This window comes from Besnoitia besnoiti, chromosome IV (genome assembly GCF_002563875.1).
Source record: "Besnoitia besnoiti strain Bb-Ger1 chromosome IV, whole genome shotgun sequence".
Taxonomy (NCBI): domain Eukaryota; phylum Apicomplexa; class Conoidasida; order Eucoccidiorida; family Sarcocystidae; genus Besnoitia; species Besnoitia besnoiti.
This window is the reverse complement of record NC_042359.1, coordinates 1,859,205-1,882,182: the sequence shown is the minus strand read 5'-3', so window position 1 is coordinate 1,882,182 and position 22,978 is coordinate 1,859,205. Positions and strand designations below refer to the sequence as shown.

Here is a 22,978-nt window from a genome sequence, read left to right as displayed (position 1 = left end):
GCCTCTTTCGTTTACGCGTCACTAGCAACGCTGTCATACGGCTGGCGGGAAATATACGTAGAAGAGCGTACGCGGTATAAAAAAAGCGGGTCTGTCTCCTGCTGAGCTGGCGGAACCGTGCTACAACATCCGTCTCGCGTCCACTGTAGCAAAGCTCACCGTTTTATCAAGTATGACCTGGCGCCGTACGCAAGCTGCGGGAGAGCCATAGTGTCGCTACGGGAAGCCACAACACTTCCTGGTGGATCGAAAACGAGATGGAACCGTCCTCTGCGTATTATTGCTAACTGAAGCTGATAGTACAGATACACGACCAGCAGGCCGCTCGCTCTGAGGTACAAAAACTAGGCCGCCAATACAAATGTGGGCGCACAGCTTCCGAGCAAACAAAGTCAAAAGAGAAGCAACTGACAGCAAGCGCGCGTCAACTATTGGTGTGGCGTTTCCCACGAGATGACTCTCCGATCCTAGTAGAGTTGCGCCGAATGGCATCAGAAACAAAAGTAGTTGCACTGCGCAAAAAGTAGAGTATTCAGGTACGGAGGAAGAATGTTGTAGCCATATCGTAGCTAGCAATCGACCGTTGACTGCAGCATCTTGTTCGCTGTGAAAAGGAGATGCCGCACTTGCCACCGTGATATCACATACACAGCCATCCCGAGTTCGTCGAATGCTTGCAGCTATTCGAGCAAGCGCTGTTTCGCTGAATTGTTTTCGTTCAGGGAGTGGCGGCGGAGGCAGGCGGGCGACCGGTCCCAAAACCCTTCGCCTTGCGCTCCCGTATACAGCTGGTAAACGTGGGGGACGTCCGTTCGGTCTTCAGCGTCATACTGGTTTACGGTGGACGAATGCTGGAAGGTGTCGTTTTCTCAACGCGGGCCAGCCTGCACTACGTTATGCATTCACCTCAGGCTCGGCCGCCACTGTAGACTGGCCAATAAGCTCTTTCGCCCACGCTCTAGGATCGATCACTTTCAGAAGGTTCTGCACATCTTGTTCTGTCAGACGCGCACCCACACACACGCACACTGCCAAACGGAGGTATGGGATGCAGTGAAATCTGACGTGAACGGCTTCACAGTCGTTCTGTAGGTGGCACTGTGGATGTCAAGGCCGATTGAGTAACCTATGGTAAGCGCTTTGCGTGTGCGATCCGCTTGCTACGACGACGGTGACTGAGTGAGAGCAAGCTGCTGATTCAGCGTGTATCGTCGTTCAATGGCGTTAAGGCTATTCGGGGAACCGCACAAGGGCCTGCGAGACGTCCGCCATTCGTGGAGGCATCCAAATGCTGTCCTTTTTCACTACGTGGCCTCTGTGTGTGCCCTACCTAGTGTATCAGTGAGGCAAAGTGCCGAAGCGAGAGGGTGCCCCTTCATTGTTATAGAATCACGGATTGCAACGATTTGCTTTTCGGCGTTGCTTGGTAGAAGCACGTGCCACGTTGCGAGACCGCGATGAAAGATTGGGCCCCTGGCTGTGGCGCTTTTGAGAAACTTGCAAAACCGTAGGGCTCCACAGAAAGCTCCTAAGCTGAGATCATCCTCATTGAGTTTTTCCCGTACGGCTGCTGCGTATGCACCTGGTGGCAGCGGCGTACTAGCGAAGGAGTTGAGCGCGCCGGTCAGGGTGAGCGAGCTCTGTGGTGCATTTGGCACATCTTTCGATTTAGAGTAAAATGCATCCGTCACCTGCTTTACTGGAAGCACAGGAGCGTAGAAGGAGTAGAAGGGGCTGCCACAGCAAATCGGTGGAGGAAACAGCATGGGTATGGAACCGTGTGTGCATGTCCCGCGCCGGTCTCGATCAACGTGGCCGTGACGCCTGCCGAAGCGCGGACTAGCAAGGCGGTCTGTTTTGCTATACTTTATAACAGTTCTACGCGTGTCTAGTGGAAGTATTAGAATCCTCAGATATGCACACTGCCATCACTGCTATCTTCCCCTCTTGAGATGCGCTCCGGAGTATACAAGAATGTAAGTAGTGATCCCACAGGCATTTGCGGCCTGTCCCCGTTTTGAACACGGGCCTTCAACCGGCCGCGACCGGGTAGCTTACTGACTCGACCGCATAAGCCAGCGTTGCCTATAGAAAGCAAGGTGGCACGCGAAATGAACGTATCAAAAGATATTCGCCTTCTATGAAAATCTAAATGCCAAGTCTTACAGGCCACCACCTCCTGGTCACCAAAAGTCGATCCGCACGAATCTAAGCGATAACTCATCCTGGTGAAACAGCCCACCGCGTTTTACTTCACTGCGGCAAAGCGTGTGCGGAAGTGTCTCATTCAATATGGGTCCGTTGCGATCCCGCTATCTTCCTCAGGAAACACGCGTCGCTACAAGCTGCACTGAACGGAAAGCTACCGTTCGGCCTAAAGCATCACTGGGGCTGTCATCCGCTCCTGCAAACCTTAACCAGGGGGCAGCACGCCCGGGGCGCTCACCTTGGTGTCTTGTTTGTTTCTTCACGGAATTCCACTGCCGCAAAAGGGATCCGTCGACACGCGACATTCTTCCGAACAACGTAGCATTTATGTCTTGATAAGCCAGAGAGAGCGTTGTGCCCCCAGAGCACAGAGCAACCACGCGACCTTTCTCGGTCTTCTGGCTGTCAGCCAACTCCATTACAAGGCGAGAAACAATCCGGTGTGACATCTGTTCGAGGGGAAGGTTCAGCTGGATCGACGACGACACTGGAGAATGCGCTGCAAAAGTAATGTGTAGGCAACGAATTCAAGCTCTTAAGTGCAAAGCTGCGAAATGTCATCTCCGGGGCAATATGGTGCGGTTTGTGGACCGCACTGATATCTATGTTTTGTTTCTACCCTTCTACGGAAGAAATGAGCCCCCTGAATTCCGCGGACGGGCGAATTAGCCACACGGTGGCAACGCTCGTCACGATTGTCGCTGCACACCCACGGGTTTCAACTGCGACGATCGCACCGCCTTGGAAGAGCTGGGCTGAAGACAAAAAAGACGCACGCCGCTCACTGTGGTTTCGTGTACACCTCTATCAAGGAGTGCTGCAGAGAGGCGACTCCATTAGGGGCACTAACGAGCGAAGTCTCTGATTCGCTGGAGCGGCAGCGGCAGCGGGTTCGGACCTCAGATCCTGTATGCATGCCGGATACTTTCTCTAGTGTTGTCTCCGCCATTTGAATGGTACGCAGATCGTTCGGTAAGCATTGGGTCAAACTTCCTCACTCCATCCTTGTCTTCGATACAGCTCCTTGCAGAGCTCCTGGCTTTTCTCAAAAGAAGCTGCGACCGGAGAATGGCCCATGTGCAGTTTTTCTAGCATGATTGTCGGCAAGTATTTGGCTGCGGATCGCAAGAAATCCACATCTCTGACCAAAACCACATGTGGAACGTGCTTCGCCTGAGAAGCCGTCATGTGTCGACAATCTGACGAGCCCTGGTGCGCGCTCTGCTATTTGTATATGCGGGTAAGGGAGGGACAGCGGACGCCCCATTTCGGTTCCATCCCTGATTCCATTGAATAGGTGAAACTGGTAATCTGCCGGCGCGTATCCCTTGTTGCAGCTTGCTCTCGAATAGCGCCCCCTGCCGGAGGTTAATGCCGGATGCGGGCCCGACCGCCAGGAGCAGACAGAATTCGTGGCAGCCGTTTACAAACATTGTATGGCATTCTCGTGTCAACGTACTACGTCAAGCTACCCATGAAATGATTTCGGCCTTACCGCACGTAATGCAAAGAGCAAACCGAAACTGTTGCAAGTTTCTGGACGACGGTGCCAGCCCCAGCGACTTGAAAGTATTTGCGAAGATCATTCGCGTGAAAGCCTGCTCGTGGAGGGCGTCTACGTCCTTCACTTCTCCTGATTGCTCTATGTAATCGTGGTATAGCTTCACCACAGCCATGCAATCTGCAGGGAAAGAGGCAACCCCGGCGAGGAGTGAGGGAAAATCTGGTCGAATATTTTGTTCACGGTAGGGAAACTGAAGCGATGTAAACTCCAATTTTGTCCATAGACAAAAATCCACCCTGACTGTGTTGCTCAACTGCGGCGCGCGGGACGACGCAGGTTCCCTGCCTTCCCGGCTGCCGGTACGGGAGGGGTGTTACGCTTGCACGTCGTCGGCGGGAATACTGAGAAACGCGCTAAAAACAGTTGCTGCGATGTAGCAGTACAGCGTCTTACTGAACAGCGCGTACCATCTTCTTGGGTTTCAGCCTGCACCGACGCCGAACCCGGGAGAGGGAGCATTTCGGACTCAGCTCTCTCCAAACGTCCTTGTTTAGGCCTGACCACTGCCTTCGCAAATTTAGGTTCGCGTGGTTCCACTACCTCGGCATGTTGTGTCACGATTGGAGGCAGCGGAACGACATGCTCTCGATGAAGAACAAGTTCTTCGATACCGGGCGGAGACGGGTTCTTATTCAGCACCACTATCGGAATCAACGGTTTCACGTCCACTGGTGGAGGCGTAGGCAAGCTGCATGTTTGAGGTGGCATTGTCGGCAGGCCCCAACCAACGGCACCTGTACACAGCAAATATACATCTAAAAATACGTTTGCTATTGTGCCGTCATCCAGTTATTGTATCGAGGTAGGCTCGGCTGATGTTCGTTTTGTGCTAACTCTGCGGACACGATAAGGATAGCCAGGTGGTGGCTGGTGGCGCTTCGTTATTGTTGCTGGTAAACCTGCAGTAGGTGCCTTGTGTACGGCAATTTATGGACATAAGCCACAGAATTCCCTACCGTCGTTGTCGATCCCCTGTCACTGGCAAACAGACAGAGGATTGGCTGAGAAGGAAAACAGCCGTTGGAAAGGTGAGTGGGGCCGCAAGTCGCTATGCAGATGAGGAAAATAACACGATACTGACGGTGAGTTACATGTTAAGTCGATGGGCTTATCTTCAGTGATGTACCACTCACCAATCAAATATTGGTGCTTGGGCTGAAGGGCATATGTGTATGGCGCAGCTAGTGCTGAGGAAGCGAACATACATGTCAGGAAAAGAGGGCGCAGAGGTGGATATGCTGGTAGGTCGAGTGATCGTTCGGGCCGGGTGCCTCAAACTGCATCGCATGAGCAGCCCCACGCTTCCAGAGGCTAATCTTGTCGACCGGAAGCCGGTTTAGATGCCTGTTGAAGCGGAGATCCATCTGCGACGCGTTGCACCTGGGATAAGCTGAATCGTTTCCCCCCCTTAGCTAATCCTGTCGGATGACCATGATGGCTTACTCTCAAAAGACACGTGTGTCGACGTGCCGGACCTGCTGAAGGCAGGCTGTCCCATCGTTCGCTCGTCTGCCCTCTGGAGCCACTCCACAGCTTTGTTCAGTGCCCTAGCGAGCGAACCTTCCCTGCTTTCTGGACTAACGCAGGTATGTTTTTCAAGGTGCTTTGCCATTCGGAATGCTGCTGACGGAAAGCGCTCATTTGCTTCTGCCGCACGTGAAGGAAGATAAAATGGCAAGCGAAACTCTGCTTCGGGGTGCCCCGCCTTCGCCGCTGTAAACGTGATAAATTGTTGAGTCAGCTCTGTATTTGACACTGCAGCACATACAAAATCAGACACACAACCTCGACACTAGTCCAGTCTCTTTCGGCACAATCAGGGTGTTTCCACCACAGCGGCCAGAGGTGGACGGCCGCGTTCTCGCAACTCGATATGCTAGGTTGCACTGTCGCACTTCGGATCTTCTGCCCCCTGCCTTCTTTTGTATTCGAAGTTACGAGTAGTTTTATGCGGATCCGGAGAGCACTGAGGCTGCGAGAGAATTCCTGGTTAGGACCGGAGTAACACTGAAATTGCCGTGGCAGCGCTGGAGGGCACGGACCTCCCTGTTGACTGCTAGAGGATTGAACGCGAAGGCATCGTACCTGTGAGCTCAGCCATCACTTCATGTTCAAGGACCACATGTTCCTCAGCGGATCGAATGATGGAAATCAGCTGCTCCATCGTCTGTCTGGCAGGATCTCCTGTGCTCTGAGAAGTGATGACAGTGAAGGCTTGCTGAAGGGAGACTCCGAGTTCATTAAGGAACGTCGCCTCATCTTGCACGCACTGTGCTAGGTATGAACGATCCTTGACAACGTTCTGGAACGTGCGCTGAATAAGAAGTTTTGAGCCTCGAACCTCAACTTTTTTTGTTTTCTGAAATTCTTTAACATTCATGCCGAACATACTTAGAATGAAGCTGTCAAATGTTGGTTTCACTTGGCCTGCCGCGTACCGCTGGTAGAGGCTCCTGAGCATCTCTGCTTTCAGCGCATATCTGGCCCAGTAGTCGCGGTCCCGTGTATCTTTTCCGCAATCGTCTACGAAGGGTTACCATGCACACAGGGAGATGCGTCAGCGAAATAACCCACTGGCGTTGAAACAAGCTTAGTACGTAGACCGCCCGTATTGGTGTCGCTCCTGATAGTGCAACACCATGCGCTTCTCAACCACGAGAAGTCATAAGCGCAGTGTTATGTGGATATTTCGCGGAGGTGACCGAGTTACAAGCATAATCTCGCAAATTTGTGTTGGCGCAGTCAGCATGTAATGAGTTCTCTCAGGTTCGCGTTCAGGCGTGCTGTAAAAGTAACATTCGTTTCTAAAGTGTGGACTTTAATGTACTCGTGCGAACAAGCCCCGACTGAAAAATGACCCTTACATTTTTCCAGCCCTGACATGACCAGGAACTTCAAATCGCCACCAGAATTACTCTCATTAAGGTACCCTTGCATCAGTGTGCACTCCTTGGGGACGCCATCAGCAGATAGCCAACGTGGTGTAAGACTCCATAGAAGCTTCGGTTCCCGGATCAGGGCCTTTGAGAGCTCCTCCGACGGACTGACACAGTCTACAATTGCTTTGGGTTTGCCCCGAGCCATCCGGCAGGTTGGTGTGATAGTCGTGTCGTTCAGTATGATAGGAACCATTTTCTTGGAGCACCCTACGGGGACAAGCACACGCTGATGCGTTTATCCGCTGAGCTGTTGTTCTGGCCCTTGCAGATTTCAGTACACGAACTCCCACAGCAGACAAAGCCGTTAGCATCGGCCGTCAGCCGCAACATGTACTGTGGGCAAGCTGCCAGCCACGTGTCTCGCTAAGCTTACTGAGAGGGGGTAAGCGCCAACACGGAGCAGGCATCCACTCGCGACACTGGCTCGTGTGTACGCAGACTTGGAAAACCATTGGGCTGCGGTCTGCATGCACCATGATGGACCACCCTTGAGTCAGCTTTCTGATGCTAGGGCAGCCGGTGTGGACAGAATTCTGAAGGTGGAGGGTGATATTCCGGCTGACGCCTACCTCTATTTGGTGTCATCGCGCATCGCCGCTTACCATAAACTACATCGACAATAAATATCATCGGTAGGTCTCGACGAAAATCCTTCTGGTTACGCCCTGGATCCTCTCGCATCAACTCTGGAAGGCGTATAGCAGTTTTTGTTATTCGTTCTTTTATCTTCAACTCGGATACAAGTTCTCGCGCCAACATATCTGACGCACATGCACCCGATAACAGATGCAACCACATCGCTGCTTATCACAGGAGGAAACATGTCTGGCGCCGACATTCTTTGGCGCTAAAGTGCCAGAAGCTGTGCCCCCTTCTGAAGTGGCAGGGATAACACTCATTAACGCGTGACGAAAATGCCGCCTGCCTCCCACTTGCTTCTGGAGAGAAAGATTCCCTGCCCTAGGTCACCGGTAAACAACCGCGTACATTTTACCATCCTTGCGACTTGTCCAGTGATTTGAATGTACAACGTGGCGGGCGAAAGCTCCTGGTCCCTTCTCTCCGGTAGTTTATGGCGGTCACCCTGCGGATCAGTATCATCCGTCGCCTCCCCCGTAATTCTACGGACGAAGCTCAGAATGAATGCATCCAGATGCTCAATCGACTGGATACGATCCTGAGCAAGAGGGTCTCTTAACTTGCTCCGCAAGGCTTGCACGACCTCGAGCGCTATCCTGTATGATTGCGCTGAAATCATGAGGCGGCACAAGAGGCGATGCACACACTTTTATGGCCTGGTTGAATTTAAACGTCCCTTCGGGGTGTTTCTGCAATGCATGGCAGCCGGATTGACGCGGCTGCTCTACAGGGCCCACTCACCAGTTAAGATAGCTCTGGTCGACAAACCTGTTCCATTGGAGAGGAGATGAAACCGCTGCCCAATATCCACATTTTGGGGAATCCGGGATTCCACGATCCGAAGCGCGTCCTCGACAAGAGACACCGTCGCTACGGCTCCACGCGGTTCCTTAGCTGCGCCGCCACGTAGGCCAGAAAAACAAAAGGAACATATTGGGTAGATCCATGGATGTATTGGCAGAGGCACAGCCATCGCGCGCCAAGCCCCGGTAGCAGCGGTGGGTGACAGAAAAAACACAGGAGAACCGGCAGGCTCAAAGCTGCCAAAACAAACACGACGATGGCCGTTCGGTTCGCTTCCGACTTCTATGTCCCACCACAGGGAACCCCACCGCATGTCAACCAGAGCCAACGGAAGGTCGCGCAATCCTGCTGAGAGAGTGGAGTCTGTAACATCGTCCATTTTTGCCAGTCAAGTTTTTTCTAGAAAATGGCGTCAGATTCCAAGAATGGCCTCTGCTAGGGAGGTGTGACATGTGTGCAAAAGCCAAATCTGATCTCTTACACATATGTCACGGCAGACTACGCACGCCGGGAGCTTTCTCACAGGAATCCTCAAAAGGCTCAGGTACACCCTCCAAGTGCCAAATCAAGTTGATTGCTACAATCGAAACAAAGCTAACCTGCGGCCGCTTTTTTGCGTGAACTGACAGGTCGGTATTGAGTCAGAGCATCACCCGAGTACTGAGAGAGAGAGAAAGCCTCTGCGATTCTGATAAGTGATTCCCTTGGCATATCAGCGAGCTCTGCCATTTCAGGAGTACTCGCTCCCGACGGAAGAAGGAAACGAAAAGTTTGCACTCCTTGCTTCACCAGTTCCTTCAGAATATCGGAAAGCATGTTAGCGACATTCTCAAGTTGCTCCGCATACGAATCCTCCGGTTTCATTATCTCCAATCCCGCCTGAAGGTCTGCAGACAGACTATCCACCTTGTCGGCTAAAAATGCTCTCGTAAGTGAGCTAGGCATCTTATTGATGAAACTGGTCACGCAGTTCCTGAGAAGATGGAGGCCCTCATCGCCCCGGGCGACTGCTGATTCGCACGCAGTCTCCAGCTCTATGAGGACAAGGGCTAACAACGCCTGAGAAGCTGCACGAGACCAGACACGCAGAAAAATAGGCCTGCCCAGGAGAATGTCTCAACGGCCACCATGAGCAGCCATCCTCGTTTGAGCGGCACAGCCACACAATGGAGCACGGAAGTGATTGAGGCCTGACTAGCCTTCGCTAACTAGACGAAGGGGCGAAGGGGGGGCCGAATCGAGGCTGGGCTGCATCGATGTAGTGTAGTCGCAAGGAGAGTTTCGTGCACGCCAGGGTGCGTTTTACAGCGCTTTGTGCTCGCTGTGTCATACCTCTTCTTCCGGCTTCGACTGCGTTCCGGAAAGAAGATAATGTTGTTGAAGAAAGCTGTATGCCCGCGGCGTCCGCAACCATACGCAGGTTCCGTAGCATGAAATCAGCAAGCGCCCGACGATCTGAGTGCAGGCGCCCGGCACGGGGAAGATGCAAACAGTATACGCGTCCTTTAGTGAAAGACCTCTGTTCGATGAACCACGTCTAGTCCATTGGCGACTGGTGGAAAACATCGCCGTGCGAGCAATGGCGCAACTGAGGAGGCATTTTGGACACCATCCGTTCTGTCGCAATCAAATCGCTGGAAAGCACCGATCCGACTTGCATGTAATGCGTTTCCGGTGAGAGTCCTGTAGTAAGCGGAGGTTGGCGGCTGACGGCTAGTGCCGGTCTCTGGTTCACAGGAGCTGCTTTTGGTCTGGAATGAAAGCCAGTAGACGATCTTGCTGTGGTTTGTGATGGCTTTCTGGTTCTTCTCCGCACCGTTCAGCACTGCTTTGGTGGGTCTGCTTTTGTGCACTACATCTAGGGATTTCGTGGAAGGTACAAAGCACAGTAGAACGGGTGTTCTAATGCAAGGGCCGTAGCATGAAGGCACGAATTCTGTGGTAAACGACCTTGGGATTCGTCGCTCGTCCAGTGATGAACGCAATGAGCCATGCGAAAGGTGTACACTCACCATGCGCGACGCCGCAGGACAGCGTGTGAACATTGCCAACCAGCTTGAGCACTCGAGCTCTGCCTTGCTCATCGCAAGTGCCAATGCTCTCGATGGTAACAGCCTCCAACGGACTTCCGCTGCTGACAGAGACTTGTGTGGCCGATCGCAGTCTCTCCGCAACTCTTTCTTCGTACGAATGTTGCGCAAGTGGCCCTACCAGGCGAACGTTAAGAGCTCTTTCGAACGCCAGAAGGAGTCCTGCATCATGAAAAACGCAAAAACGTAACGAAGAACCTTCAGACGTACCTCGTTGCTTGGCAAAGTTCATGAGGTGAAGACACTTGCCGATGGCACCAGCGTCAGCTCTCACGATTTCTCTAATGTCACAGGCAAGCGCGACCACGGATGCGAGGTGTTGACACGAATAGACGCAATGCGATTTTCGCAGAAGAAACGAATGAAACCGGAACGCAGGCATCGTGTCACTGTGGGCAACAGAGCCGCGTTCACCGCAGGCGGCTGTATACTTTAGCAGCCCGTCGTCCAAGACGTATGTCCGAACTGAGAGACTCGTAAAAACAGCAGCGGGCGAAACTCAATCCCCCTCACCTGCATAAGCCTCTGCGAACAGTTTATGCAGCACTGGTCTGCCGTTTTCCCTGAAAATGCCTAGCAGTGGCCGATAGCTGTGTATCCCAAGTACTTCTACGCATTTAGAGGCCCGCGACATCAGCACTGCTGGCGCGTCTCCAAGGCACCCCTCCCGCGCAATACATTCTGCGAGACGCTCCGCCGTGTCTGTGTAAGGCTTCTCCGGCTCCTGCAGATCGTATGAAGGCCTTGAGAGGCTGGCAATCTCAACGACAGCTGCAAAAAGCATGCACAGCCGGTGCAACGCCGTACGGCATCAGCAGGGAACAAAAGCGTTCAGACAGTGCGGTAACGTAATGTTCGTTCGGTACCTGCGTTGACCCTTATAAGTAAACAGTACCACCCCAGTCATGGTCTTCTAACTGTGGCACATGCACGATTGCGCCATAGGCAGTGAATCTGTCACCATCCTAAATCACTAACAATTCCATCATGTGGTATCACGCGGGTCGCTGCTGGCGATCGCCCTCACATACAAGAGAAGGCTACCATGGAGGGCCGTCTTCCGATTAGAAGCATCATCAAAGCAGTCCGACTAGCTGCGTGACTATCAGCAACGAAATCCACTCGATCCCTTCTAAAAGAAGCACTCGGTCGACTTTACGCTGGCGAGGGCACTGCATTCCGGAGAATAGGGGCACGATTATCTAAATGTCCTTGCTGGAGTCACGCAGTTCCTTTGATACGTCCATTGCATACAGGGTTAAGGCGTACCCTCCGCCGTACGAAGCGCCACAATGTATTTTGTATGGCCAAGGATCCGGCTCCACACGAAGGATAGGAATTTTTGCCAGTCTGACTGATAAGCTTGAAACGCTTCCGATACTCTCCTTGCCGTCTCCTCGTCCCCTTCAGGCACGCCCGCCTGCTGCAGAATTTGTGTCTCTGGACTCATCTGGGAACTGAACCCCCCTTTGATGTTGAGCGCAGCGGCCATTTTGTAAGCCAGTTGTTCGTAGCTGGCGTCTGTTGACGCAAATTAGACACAGTGCAACAATGTTTCTGGAGGTGGATCACAAGGGTAAAGCGCGTCTCAGTGTTTCACGTGTGCACACCACATACGCCTGCAAGGATGCTCATTATCAACGGCGCGTCATTTAGGTAGACAACAAAGATATTGCCGGAACATGGGGCCGGGCCTTTATGAGCTACAGGAGATACTATGATGAATCACACATGCCTCCGCTCTTACATACGCGCCCAGCAACAATCCGCTGCTGTGTTGAAAGTTGTTCAGTCTCGGGCAAGTTCACCAAAGAGAAGACAATCTTTCGAGACTGCAGCTTCCCCCCGGGGCCTCCAGTAACAAGGTCGTAAATGCCACCATCTCCTCGGTGGCCGTCATTGCTCTCCGGCTTGCGGTAACACGCTGAGTCGCATGGCACCAAGCAAACAATCAGAGCGCTGTATTGCGTTGTCGTTTCGCACTTGCGGCAAACAATGTTCCTCTATGTGGTCGGTGGGCGAGGCCTCTCTCAATTGTTTTCGTCAGGAGGTCAGCATGCTTAGGGTTGCTTTCCGCTGTCCTGTATGCATCGAGAACGACGGCATTCTCGCACAAGCTGGGGCAGCATCTCGTTGCTACGTACGTGGCGCCCTATCACATTGGCATGAAGCTGACAGTAGTACGCTGCGGAAACCTATCTCCTTTCTGACAGATATCAGAATGTCGTGGCATGCCCTAAGTCACTGTGTCAACGCTCGTCGCTTGTATACCGATATTGTTTCGTGTAACTCACAAGTGAGTGCCCATTCCATTGTGGCTGCAGCCGTCTCTGGCTGCTCGTGGTACTCCTTGGCCAGGCGTCTCGCTTCGTCTCCGAGTGCCCTTACGACATCTGCTTTCGCCTCCGCTTCTTCGTGAGTGGGCCATCGGGGATAGAGAGTCGGCCACATTCTGGAGATTCCATCGCGAACTAAGGTCATGCCTGTGGACCCCAGTGCATACACGAACAGAAGATCAAACGCACAGTTTCGGGCGATTCTAAGCGAGCTCGTTTACTCGCGCGATATCACATGTCAACACCAGGGCAGCAGCTGTCGCACAATGGCGGAGTCCAGCTGACCCCTGATGGCAGTCTTCCCTACAACGGCCAGAAATATAAAACAGCCGTGCGCCAACAACCCCGTCAAACAAGGGTTCACTATGCCTCTGCTTTCACCAGCAGGCAGCTAGAAAGGCCCCTGGTTCCATCGACTGACATCGGTGAGACGCTGCGAGGGCTTCCTTCGGTGAGGTGGAGCTACCGACGCCGACGCCTGCCTTCAAAGGATCTCTGTTGCCTCCATTGCCAGCAGCCACACCTCGCAACTGCACCGTGTTCGAGATCCACCAGACAGTCACCAGGACGAGGAAAATCTTTTTGAAAAGCAATTCCATCGCGACCAAGAGGACAGAAGTAAATGCGCAGGCGCTGCCGGGACGGTAAAGTCGGTTACGTTACCGCTGTCAGGAGATTGGCATCACCGTGGCGTTGACGATCAGTCTTGCACGTCGGCCGCTGGCAGCTACCTACACGCATATCCAGGTTATAAATTAGACCACCGCCGGAAGGCCGTGAGAGTAGAAAGGGGCTAAACTCTAGATGAAAGCATTAGCCGCCTAAATGCCACCAGAATGGATACGATATGTCCCGCTGCCAGGGGGGGGGGGAGGTGGGCAGCACTTTCAGGCGCCAAATGCCTGTCCTAATGAAAAACAACCTCCTGGCGAAACGACAGCCTGCGACAGTGGTTAAGGCCAAGCCAACAAACAACATGTACGCAGAAGCGCTTCCGCACGCTAACCGAGCAATTTTATGCTATTGATGAATCCTTCAGAGGGAACTTCGGTGATGATCTGGTCCACTGTGATTAGCCCAGGCACGCGCGTTCGGGGGAGCTAAATCTATCGCAGCTAGCCCACTGCCGGCCATGTCTGACCCCTCCCTCTCGAATGCTTTTTCTGGTGCAGGCCAGACACGCTGACTTCCTCTCCGCATCATCACTTGAAACAAGCATGCGAACACAGGACTATTGCTCCGTGGCGAAGGTCAAAACCCTGCAAGAGCTGAGTCCGTCGCTGAGAGACCTGCGACCGGAGTCCCTTCGCACGCACAGATCAGTTCTTGAATCGGGTGACCAACAAAATCCAGTCATGCAGTGCGATCTTCGCTTTTCCAATCCCTGCTAGCACCCCTTCAAAGAATGAATCACAATGATGTGTATCGGCTGGCGGCGTCCTATGCTTCGCAGGCACTGAGGCTCCGCCGACGGTCATGGGTTCAGGTAAGTAAGATCCACGCCTCGCCTCAGGAGTCACGTGTATTGGCTAACGAATATAATCCAACTAGCCACTCGCCAGGGCAGCTCCCTATGCCGACGACCCTCGTGGAGACAATCTCTAATGCGGATACTAAACTACTGAAGTGGATAGGCGCGTTGCTCCAGGCGATGATGCGCGTTGCGCTGCAGGGTATGCTCTGTTGCCATGCGTTTTCAAGCCACTCCCGTCGGCGGGCAGTCTCTCTCCCCCTCGCCTCATCGCTAGCGGGTTTTAGTTGCACCATCTCCACACGCAGGCTTCTCGAAAAACTTTTCGCCACGTTGTAAGGGGTGGCCCACCTTTCCGCTCTGCGTGTCCCAAAGGTTCTATTTCTGTCCCTCATGGATGACCTCCAAGTTTAGGGTACAGCGTCGAATGTCTCTTTCCATGACTTGCCACGACAAACTGCCGTATGCCAGCTGGAGACTGTCTGCCGCAACACACTGAAGACTGAAAAAGCTCGCTGTGCGACTGACAGTGATCCCGTCTAGTGTTGCTATGCGCCGTGTCAAGGCTAGCTGGAGTTAGCGTCCGGCCATCCTTCATCGGACTCAACGAATCGACCACGGCGAGCACGTATGATGATCGAACGAGTCTTGCCTGCTCGAGAGTCTCACGCGGTTGGGATGCGGCGGCGATAGGCAGCGGTCTGGAGACACATTGCAACCGTCCCCCGAATGTGGACGGATTCCCAAGGATGCGCTGCAGTGCCACGAGCTGGCGTACAACTGCATTATCTACCGCACAGTAATGCTTGTATTGCTGTCTCCCGTCAAACGCAACTTTTTTCAGCTATCCTACGTAAAAGCGGTGAAATAATTGCGGGGTATTTCTTGTGGCTCCTGAGGGAGGCAGCATCCGATATGGTGCTGATCGCTTTTCCGTGTCGGCTCGGCAGTAGTGATAGCGGTGGTCTAGCCGTCGTAGAGGTGGCAACCCTCAGAGTGTTGATCAAAACGGCCAGGGGGGAGTGGGCGGGGAGGGGGGGGGGGGAAAGTCGGGGCGAACGATGGAGACAGCACCCAGCCCGGTCACCGTGAAGGTCGACCTGAGTTGGGACTCGCCCGGGACGGGCGCTCGAGACGCTGCCGAATGTGCCAAATCAACTGAGGCTGCGCTGTTGCCGCATCGAAGCTGGGGGCAGAAGCCTTGGCTTCCTTTGCCACCAACTGTGGACTGGTTGTTCGCCATAAAGCGCAGTCACTGCCGCGGGCTGCGGCAGTTTTCGACTATCTTCCATGACGTATCATTCGATGGAAATGATACGTTGGGTGCACATTGTTTTTTCGTAATTATCACAGTTGCGCGGTCCCCGAAAACGTTCTGAGGTGACTGTCGCGCGCCTTGCTCACTAGTACTGTAGTCCCCAATCACCTCCGATGCCAGCGGCAGCGTCGGGGTTCGTCGTCACTGCGTTCTCCCTGTTCTCCCTTTGGAAAATTGGTTTGCGACAGTGAAGAAGACAGAAGAAACCCTAGCGGCCGCGTGTGGCTGTGTTTCGGGGGACGCTACTGCTCAGAGTCTTTGTCAACGATTGCCGAGGGCGAGGCGGTAGCACACTGTGCTGTGGCGTCGCCACACCCTGTCTGCTGGTCGGCGTCCGCACACGGAGCGGCCTACTGGACGTGACTAAGAACACGTAGTGCGCTAATTGCCAAACGCTGCCAACGGGGGCATTCCACTTTTTTTGTCTTTTCAGCTATGGACCCGGGGACGTGGATTTACTCCGGCCTTTCTGTGGGTTGTTAAGGTATAGTGGTGTGCGTTACCGTAACTCCTCCTTTTCTGGCACTGCAAAGTGGCCACGTTTTGCGGCGGCCACGCCCAGCGGTGCCATACCCTCACACCCCGTGTGACCGTGGTTTTTCACTCTCTGAACAGCCTCATTTTCAAGTCAGTGCAGTTTCGCGGAGGAGGGAGCGTAGCCGGAGAACCGCTGGCCTAGTGACGCGCAGTGGTACGTCCCCGTATCGCGCGTGACGTCGCGGCTTCGGCGCTCGTTACACGCCTGCAGACCGGCTCACAGCTCGTGGAGACGACTTGGGCATCTCGTCTCTGTGTACCTGTGCATATTTCTTTTCGCAGCTGAGTGACAGTCTCTTTAGACACCCGGCCTCTCGTTCCGAAGGTGACGGAGCGAGTAGCACAGCCGCGAAAAGCCCTTTCGTGACAGCGTCCGGTTCGTAAATATTTCTCACCCGTCCAGGCGAGCGGCCCTCTGCCAGTTGACCATTGTCTGTCGCCTTGAATTCCCTCGTTACCAAGTGATGGCACGACGACGAGGCGCTTGCGTATTCGAGCAGTTCATGGACATCACGATGCTGCGTTTCTCTGGAGCGAGCGACAAACGAAGCTTGTTGGTGGACGCATGTGTCCGCAGTGTTTCTGTAAGGGTGAACACAGTTTTCTAGTTTCGCAAGAGTGCCGGTTGCCAGCACTCGATAATGCGAAATCCCCCTAATGCTGCCCTACCAGTACATGAGCGCCTTCGACCTCATTCGTCTCGTCGCGCATCCTGTGTGCATGTCTGGTACCGGCTTTTCTCGCCGGCCCCGAATTCTGTTTGGCACGCCGCTCAAGGTCCTGATCTGATTTGCGGGTGCTCGAAGCGCGTTCTGGGTCCTTCAGAGCTGTAAATACGTCGCATAGTTCGCGTTCGTCACCATGGGGCGAAAAGCTCCGGCCGCCCTGGTATCCCCTGATGCGACTCCTCCGGCGTCGTTCTCCGCCAGTGTGTGCCTCGAGGACTCCGAACACCTGGCGCTCAACGAATCGCTAGAGCACAAGAAGACTAACGCGTGCCCGACGCAGGGGCAGTCCCCGTCGCTCGTTCCGACCCCATTGACATCGCCTGGAGCGTCGAGCTGTGCGTCCTCCATATCCGCTGTGTCGTCTCCCGTGTCTGCGGCATCAGATTTTTGTGGGAGAAGTAGGGATTTGTTCTCCCACCAGGTGTCTCCAACCACCCAGCTGGCCACGTTCTCTCTATCCGAACATGGTTTTCCTCCGCTTGCGTCTGCCGCGCCACCCGGCTGCAGCGCTGCGCCAGCAGGAGACGCAACGAAGCAGGCGGGATGCCAAGATGTAGCACTGACAGCAAACGGACTGTCGGTATTTTCGGTAGAAAGAATACAGCGCATATGCGGCGAACGTGATGCTCAGCTTCCTGGTCTACCACCGAGGAGGTCCTTTATTATGCAGTCACCGCAGAAGAGCGGAGAATCTGCTTCATGCTTTCAAAAAGTTTCTCATAAGGCAGACAACGCGGATGGTCTTCTGGAGCAGTCTCGCGACCTTTCGCTGAGCACGTGTCCCGGTAGGATTCTACGTATTGCTCTTTTCCACAGCAGCCGGACGACAACCGCGAGCGATGCTGGAGCCGAGTTTCTTTCGAGTTCGTGGGACGGTCATTCATCGGGAGCTATCAGTCCGTCGGGCGACAGTGCTACGGACGGCAAGGCAGGTGCTGTGGCGCATTCCCGCGAACAGTCAGCCATTCAGAATGTAACCGACGCGTCGGGCGAAAATACCGTCTCCACGAGCCAGACCATTCGGAGCAGTCGTTCGGTTAGCCGGAAGAGCAGCCTCGAACGCGGAGGGGACCTGCAGTGTGCGGCTCAAGAGGAATCGGCGAGATGCAAGGACAATCCCAGTCAGGAAAGCGAAGCCGCTCGTTCGCACAGCGAGGAGGAGAGCCAGGAGGCTGGCGCGCCAGGGGTCGGCCTCCCGGTAGTGGGAGGTAACGAAGCTAGGTTGTTGCTCTTTGCAGATCGGCGAGGAGCGTCGAGCGATGTGTGCCAAGGCAGTGGAAACCCTTTCACGGCCGACGTAGATTCTCTCGCCGTGACGAGCCTAGATTCGACTTCCGAGTTGTTGCGCTCCTTGTCGCCTGGACTAACGGATACGCTCGGCCATATAGGAGCATGTCCCCAAGATACAGAAGACGACCGGATGTCGTTCGAGCGCCTAGAGAGCTTCTGTGACGCGGTACACACACCGCAGTTGCTCCGCATCCCAAGGGGCAGCCCCTTGCTCGATAACGGTTCTGCAGGACCGTGCAGCAACAACGCTGCAGTGCAGGTGTCAGGAACTGTGACAGGGCAGACATGTGAGGGAGCAGGGGAGACAGGCAATGAGGCAGGGGCGGCGCGGCGATGCTATCCCAGGGAGGAGCGGGATGATGCACGTAAGTCGACTCTCGCGGTCAGCGGTGGCGCGCTGCATCTAGAGAGGGGCAGTGGGATGGAGAGGGGAGAGCCGCTACTTCCTCTGACGTCCCAAGAGGTGGAAACCCCCCCGGCCCAGGTTGACTGGGACAGTCCCCACCGTCACATGGCAACGACCGCCACGAAAGAAGCTGGCAGAACACACGACCTAAGGGAGCGGACTGACGTGGAAGCACCAGGAGTGGACTACGGCATCGTCAGTGCATTTACTCCTGCTGGTGAAGGAGCCCATCGTGTGGATTCAGTTGCCAGCGTTCATCCGAAGCAAGCTGTGCCAAAGGACACTGTGGGCAGCGCCTGCGAAGGGCGAAGGGACTCGGCGTTCCGTTGTGCCTGCTGCGGCGATTTACTCCTGTGCTCACAGTGCAGTGGTACGGGGGACTTTCATGAAGCCGATACGGCTGTTAGGGGGAGGCTGACAGGGGCACTTTCAAGGTCGCCAGAGCAAGACGCAGCAGGGCGGCGTGAGAGGGAGGGATCCGAAGGGAGGTCGGGGGCAGTCGTATCGGGGCAAGGGCCCTGTCGATTGTGCGCCGAAAGTATCTACTGCGGCCTCTGCGTGTACCGCATGCAAGCAACAGTTTCAATGTCATGCGCATCCACATCGGAGCGAACTGAGAGGAGCTCAGTCATGCAGGGACTGCCGGACTCTTTCGTCCGAAGGCCGTCCACCGCTGGACTCGCTATTGAGGAGCTCAGTTCGCGTGAGCTTGCTCTCGTGGCACCGGCAAACGCAGCCATTCCAAGTGCTGGAGGCGCCATGCGTGAGCTGGACGTAGGCACATCATCGCTCCTGGATATGAGATCCGTCCGCCAAGGCTGTGGAGTGTCTGTTCCATGCGGATCCCTTCATGTCGGAGATACCACTATGATGCCGGTTGCACTGTCGGGCTGGTTCCCACACTCCGCATTCGGATGCCAAATAGAGAGGAAGCCGGACGGCAGCGGGCTTGTGGACAGGTCCGCTGTTAAGCCTCCACTCGGGGACACAAGGGCGATCAACCGTTTGGCCTCACATTTTCTTTGCGGGTCGGTAGTTTTGGAGGCACATGGTGAAGGGGCTGTGCAGGCGGTCCAAGATCAGCCGTCACAGCATCACGTTCGGTGCAGCCGGCAACCCTCCTACCAGCATGTGCCCCGACCGCACGCTGCAGCGCACGACCTGGGGCAGATTGTGTGGCGTACTTGCGCGCCGCCATCGGTTGCTGGGGCCCACGGAGTGCAGATGAATAGTGTGACACGAGCCTGCTGCAGCAGAATTGTCGACTCCGTCGATGGGCGAAAGCAGGCGCCTCAGCAATTGACTTATGAAACGGTGGTCACGCATTCGCAAGCAGCCGGGTGCTCCCCTATTCCAACCGCTCTCTACCGGGGATCCGAGCAGGCGCTGTCTCACGTAGCGGCGGCCGGAGGTGCTGCTTCGCTACCAAATTCTGCGCTGGACAGTACCCTACGGCCTATCGGCCCTCTGCCGGCCGCTCCAGAAGTCGGTGTTGAAGGCCTTGCTGGGAGTGCTGGTGGGGGAGCGTGCACCGCCCGCATCACTGCAAGGGCCCCGGGCAAGCTCCTCGTGCGGTGCGGACAGCGTGGTCAATTCCGGGGGAACCAACTTCAAAGTAAAGATACCCGGGCGGCCGAGTGGAGGGATGGACAGACAGACGTAGATGCCCAGCCTGCCATGGCGAGAAACGCGTACCACACAGCTGCCGAGCCGTACGCCGAATGTCAGCGTTCGGGGAGCGGAGCGGTGCTCAGCAGTCGCTGGAGTGCCACTGGGGTGCTGCAGAATGGTGGCAGATTGACGCCCGTCGTGGTAAATCGAGAAACTACAAGGGCTGTAGGACTCAGTGGGTTTCGATGTAGTGGATCGCTGTCGGGTAACGACATTGACTGTGCTCGGCTTCTCCGGCCCCGTGGATATTCAACGGCTTCAGGGCGGTCGCAGGACAGAGACAAGACAGCGACCAGATCCGTCAGCGGAATCGCTGCGGCGTTACCTCACCAGGGATTTCAGAGGCACGAGCCGGTGTCGGCTACATCAAGGCTTCAGGTGGACTGTAACCCAGCAGGTCATGTGATGGACCTCGCGCCAGCGAAGCCGCGTGATATGTCTTGTGCGGTCGTCTCGCCTGGGTATGGTCACCTTGCGCTGTCTTCTTTCACTGGTAAAGTCGCCTTCCCGCTCTCTCCGCCAACACGGGAGTGTGTACCTGGCCTGGAGAACCACTCAAGTTGCCATTCGGCTTTTGATGATATTTGCAACCGACCTGTGGGCGGATGCGATCTCGAGGAGCGCCCTGCAGACGCGGACGATGGATCCGCCGCCGGCAAGCAGCTGGTGCAACGAGTGCAGGAGTTCCCAGATCCGATGAGTGATCCTTCGGCAAAGCGTCGGCGTCTCTACCGGTGTAATGGCGGCCAGACTGACGTTGCAGGAAATGTGTGGTGCGCAGAAGAGCCCCGCACCGTCGCTCCAAGTGCTCCGGGGATGGCTGCAAGAGACCTCTCTCGACACGGAGTTTCGTCCGTGTCTGCTACGGGCAGTGCACAACGAACCCTTCCGCAGCGATGCGGTGCGCCTGATGTGAGCATGCAGGAACATCGCACTTCGACGCGCACTGACCTCAGTAACAGCCAACCAGTGCGGGAGGCGTGTTCGCCCCCGTGTGTTTCGGGTGTGAGTCGTATCCAGAGGTGTATGACAGGCGGTATGCCAAGCAGACAGCAGTCATGTCCGAAAGTAGAAGACGCGGGGGAACAAGACGCAGCAGGACTACGAACAAGGAAGCGATTTGGCAAGAAGCAGCCATTGGTGGACGCGTGCACCCAGCGAGCCTGGGGCTCCCTTCGAGAAGACAGTATGTGCGTGAAGACAGAAGATAGGACGTCACAAAGCGGTGGTGACAGAGATGCTGTAGATGGCCGAACTGCAAACGCGGGTGTCCACGGCCCGTCGGACAGTACTGAAATGGTGAAGTGCGCTGATAAGGCACTAGAATTGCCGCAGTCTCGAGACAACGAAGGCAACGATAAGTCAGATGAGCACGGAAGAATGTGCCGCCACGACTCGCACGATGTCAGAAACCCGTGTCAACGTCGATCACCTGAGGGGGGTTTCAGTAGCAGCTGCGCGGAATACAAGCGAGGTGAAGCCAAGTTAGCACCCGCAAGCGGGAATGACTCTCCGAGAGCTTCCGTTAAGCAGTGGGCGAACTCAACTGACATGAGCGGGCGGCACCATGGTGGGCGTCACTCCGGCGATGGGGTCGTTTGCAGTGAAGAGTCGCGATGTGCAGGGCCTGATCGTGCATCACGAGAGATCGCGGCTCGGCGCAGAATCACCTCTCCAGAAATGCCAAGCATGCTGAGCAAGGGGACAACGGTGCCACAGGGTGCGAAGACCTGCAAGCGAAGGCGAGGAGAGAGGTCAGCCGTGGGCGACGAGTGTAGTGCTGGAGAAGGCGACGCGTCGAGTGGGTCGCGAGCAATGTATCACGAAGTTGGGAACACGCAAGCAGTAGTTCAAGAGGACGCTACGGAATCGCGGAGAGAAAGAGAAGGAAGAGGGCAGGCAGTGGGGCGAAGCAAGGGCGACTTTTCCGACATTGCAAGGCCTGAGGGAGCGGAACAGAAGGAGGCACACTCCAGCGAGCAAGAGTCATCCAGTCCTCCGGGGCGTGGAAGTAACGGGCGATTTTGGCGCGCTGGAGGAGACGGCCGTGTTCTTTACGATCAGGCAGGACAGAAGATTTCGGGCATTTGGTTTGATAGCGGTCGGCGGCTTTGGCGCGTAGTGTTTACTCAGGGGGAACGACGAAGAACGAAGGGGTTTAGTCTCAGACAGTACGGCTTTGAGGAGGCGAGAAATATGGCGGTACAATGCAAGCTCGAGATGGAGGCCAGGAAAGGGGAGAAGATGACCGCCGCGATGTCTACAGGAAAGTAGGCAGTACCGGCCACACACGATCGTGAACGCAATGCTAGATGTGAATCGGATCGCTGCCCTGCGTGAACAGTTGCAAAGATCAGGCAGACGCGTGCAGCTGCATGCTTGTCACTTGTCGCGGGAGGCGTCGGCGCGGACGGTCACGAGAAGTGGCGGGTTGCGGCACTGTGTGTATTACTGTAGAACCTAATGTATTGAGCTCAACGGGACGTCCGAAGTTCTGCCTATCAATCAGACAGGACCACAAGTGGCAGCTGCGTTTCAAGTATGCCGCCTCCTCATGTCAATGCAGGCTAGTGCTTGGTAGTTGCGGAATTTAAAGAGAGCAGCAGCGGTCGCGATTAGCGATTAAGGATGTCTCGGTTGCGAGGATTCCTGGATGGACTAGCCATCTGAGAAAGTCTTAGCGGTCGAGACGCCGTGATGTAGCACGCGGATAATTTTCTCACTACTTTGGTTTACAGGGAATCCTGCTTCAAACTGGTGGCAGCGCCAACTGCCGTGCTCGAGCTCGGGGTAGTGTAAACGTTCATGTACAGTAGCTGCGATGTGCAGTAACTGAATTGCCCAATCCGTGAATTTTCCCTGTATCATGGATACCCAGGTGTGAAGCGACTGGTGTGGAAACTTTGTTTGAAGGGGGGGGGCTGCTGACAAATCGTGGGAAATACTCTAGGGACCTCAGTTCATTATTTTGCTTGGC

The 22,978-nt window shown here is 55.0% G+C and overlaps 2 protein-coding genes across 2 annotated transcripts; one reads left to right on the top strand and one right to left on the bottom strand.

Annotated features, from left to right (window-relative positions):
* Window positions 1–894: 894 nt before the first annotated feature.
* On the bottom strand, window positions 895–13,179 carry BESB_054020 (uncharacterized protein; the record flags this gene model as incomplete). Its single annotated transcript, XM_029363837.1, has 19 exons — window positions 895–998; window positions 2,059–2,085; window positions 2,447–2,707; window positions 3,207–3,323; window positions 3,704–3,889; window positions 4,180–4,506; window positions 4,906–4,959; window positions 5,858–6,295; window positions 6,637–6,918; window positions 7,314–7,472; window positions 7,699–7,959; window positions 8,092–8,244; window positions 8,754–9,221; window positions 9,487–9,609; window positions 10,758–11,015; window positions 11,514–11,765; window positions 11,992–12,168; window positions 12,539–12,727; window positions 13,002–13,179. The coding sequence occupies 19 exons, from the start codon at window positions 13,177–13,179 to the stop codon at window positions 895–897; spliced, it is 4,014 nt and encodes a 1,337-aa protein (XP_029219760.1).
* Window positions 13,180–16,767: 3,588 nt separating this feature from the next.
* BESB_054010 (uncharacterized protein) lies at window positions 16,768–22,275 on the top strand (the record flags this gene model as incomplete). Its single annotated transcript, XM_029363836.1, has 1 exon — window positions 16,768–22,275. The coding sequence occupies one exon, from the start codon at window positions 16,768–16,770 to the stop codon at window positions 22,273–22,275; it is 5,508 nt and encodes a 1,835-aa protein (XP_029219759.1).
* Window positions 22,276–22,978: the final 703 nt, after the last annotated feature.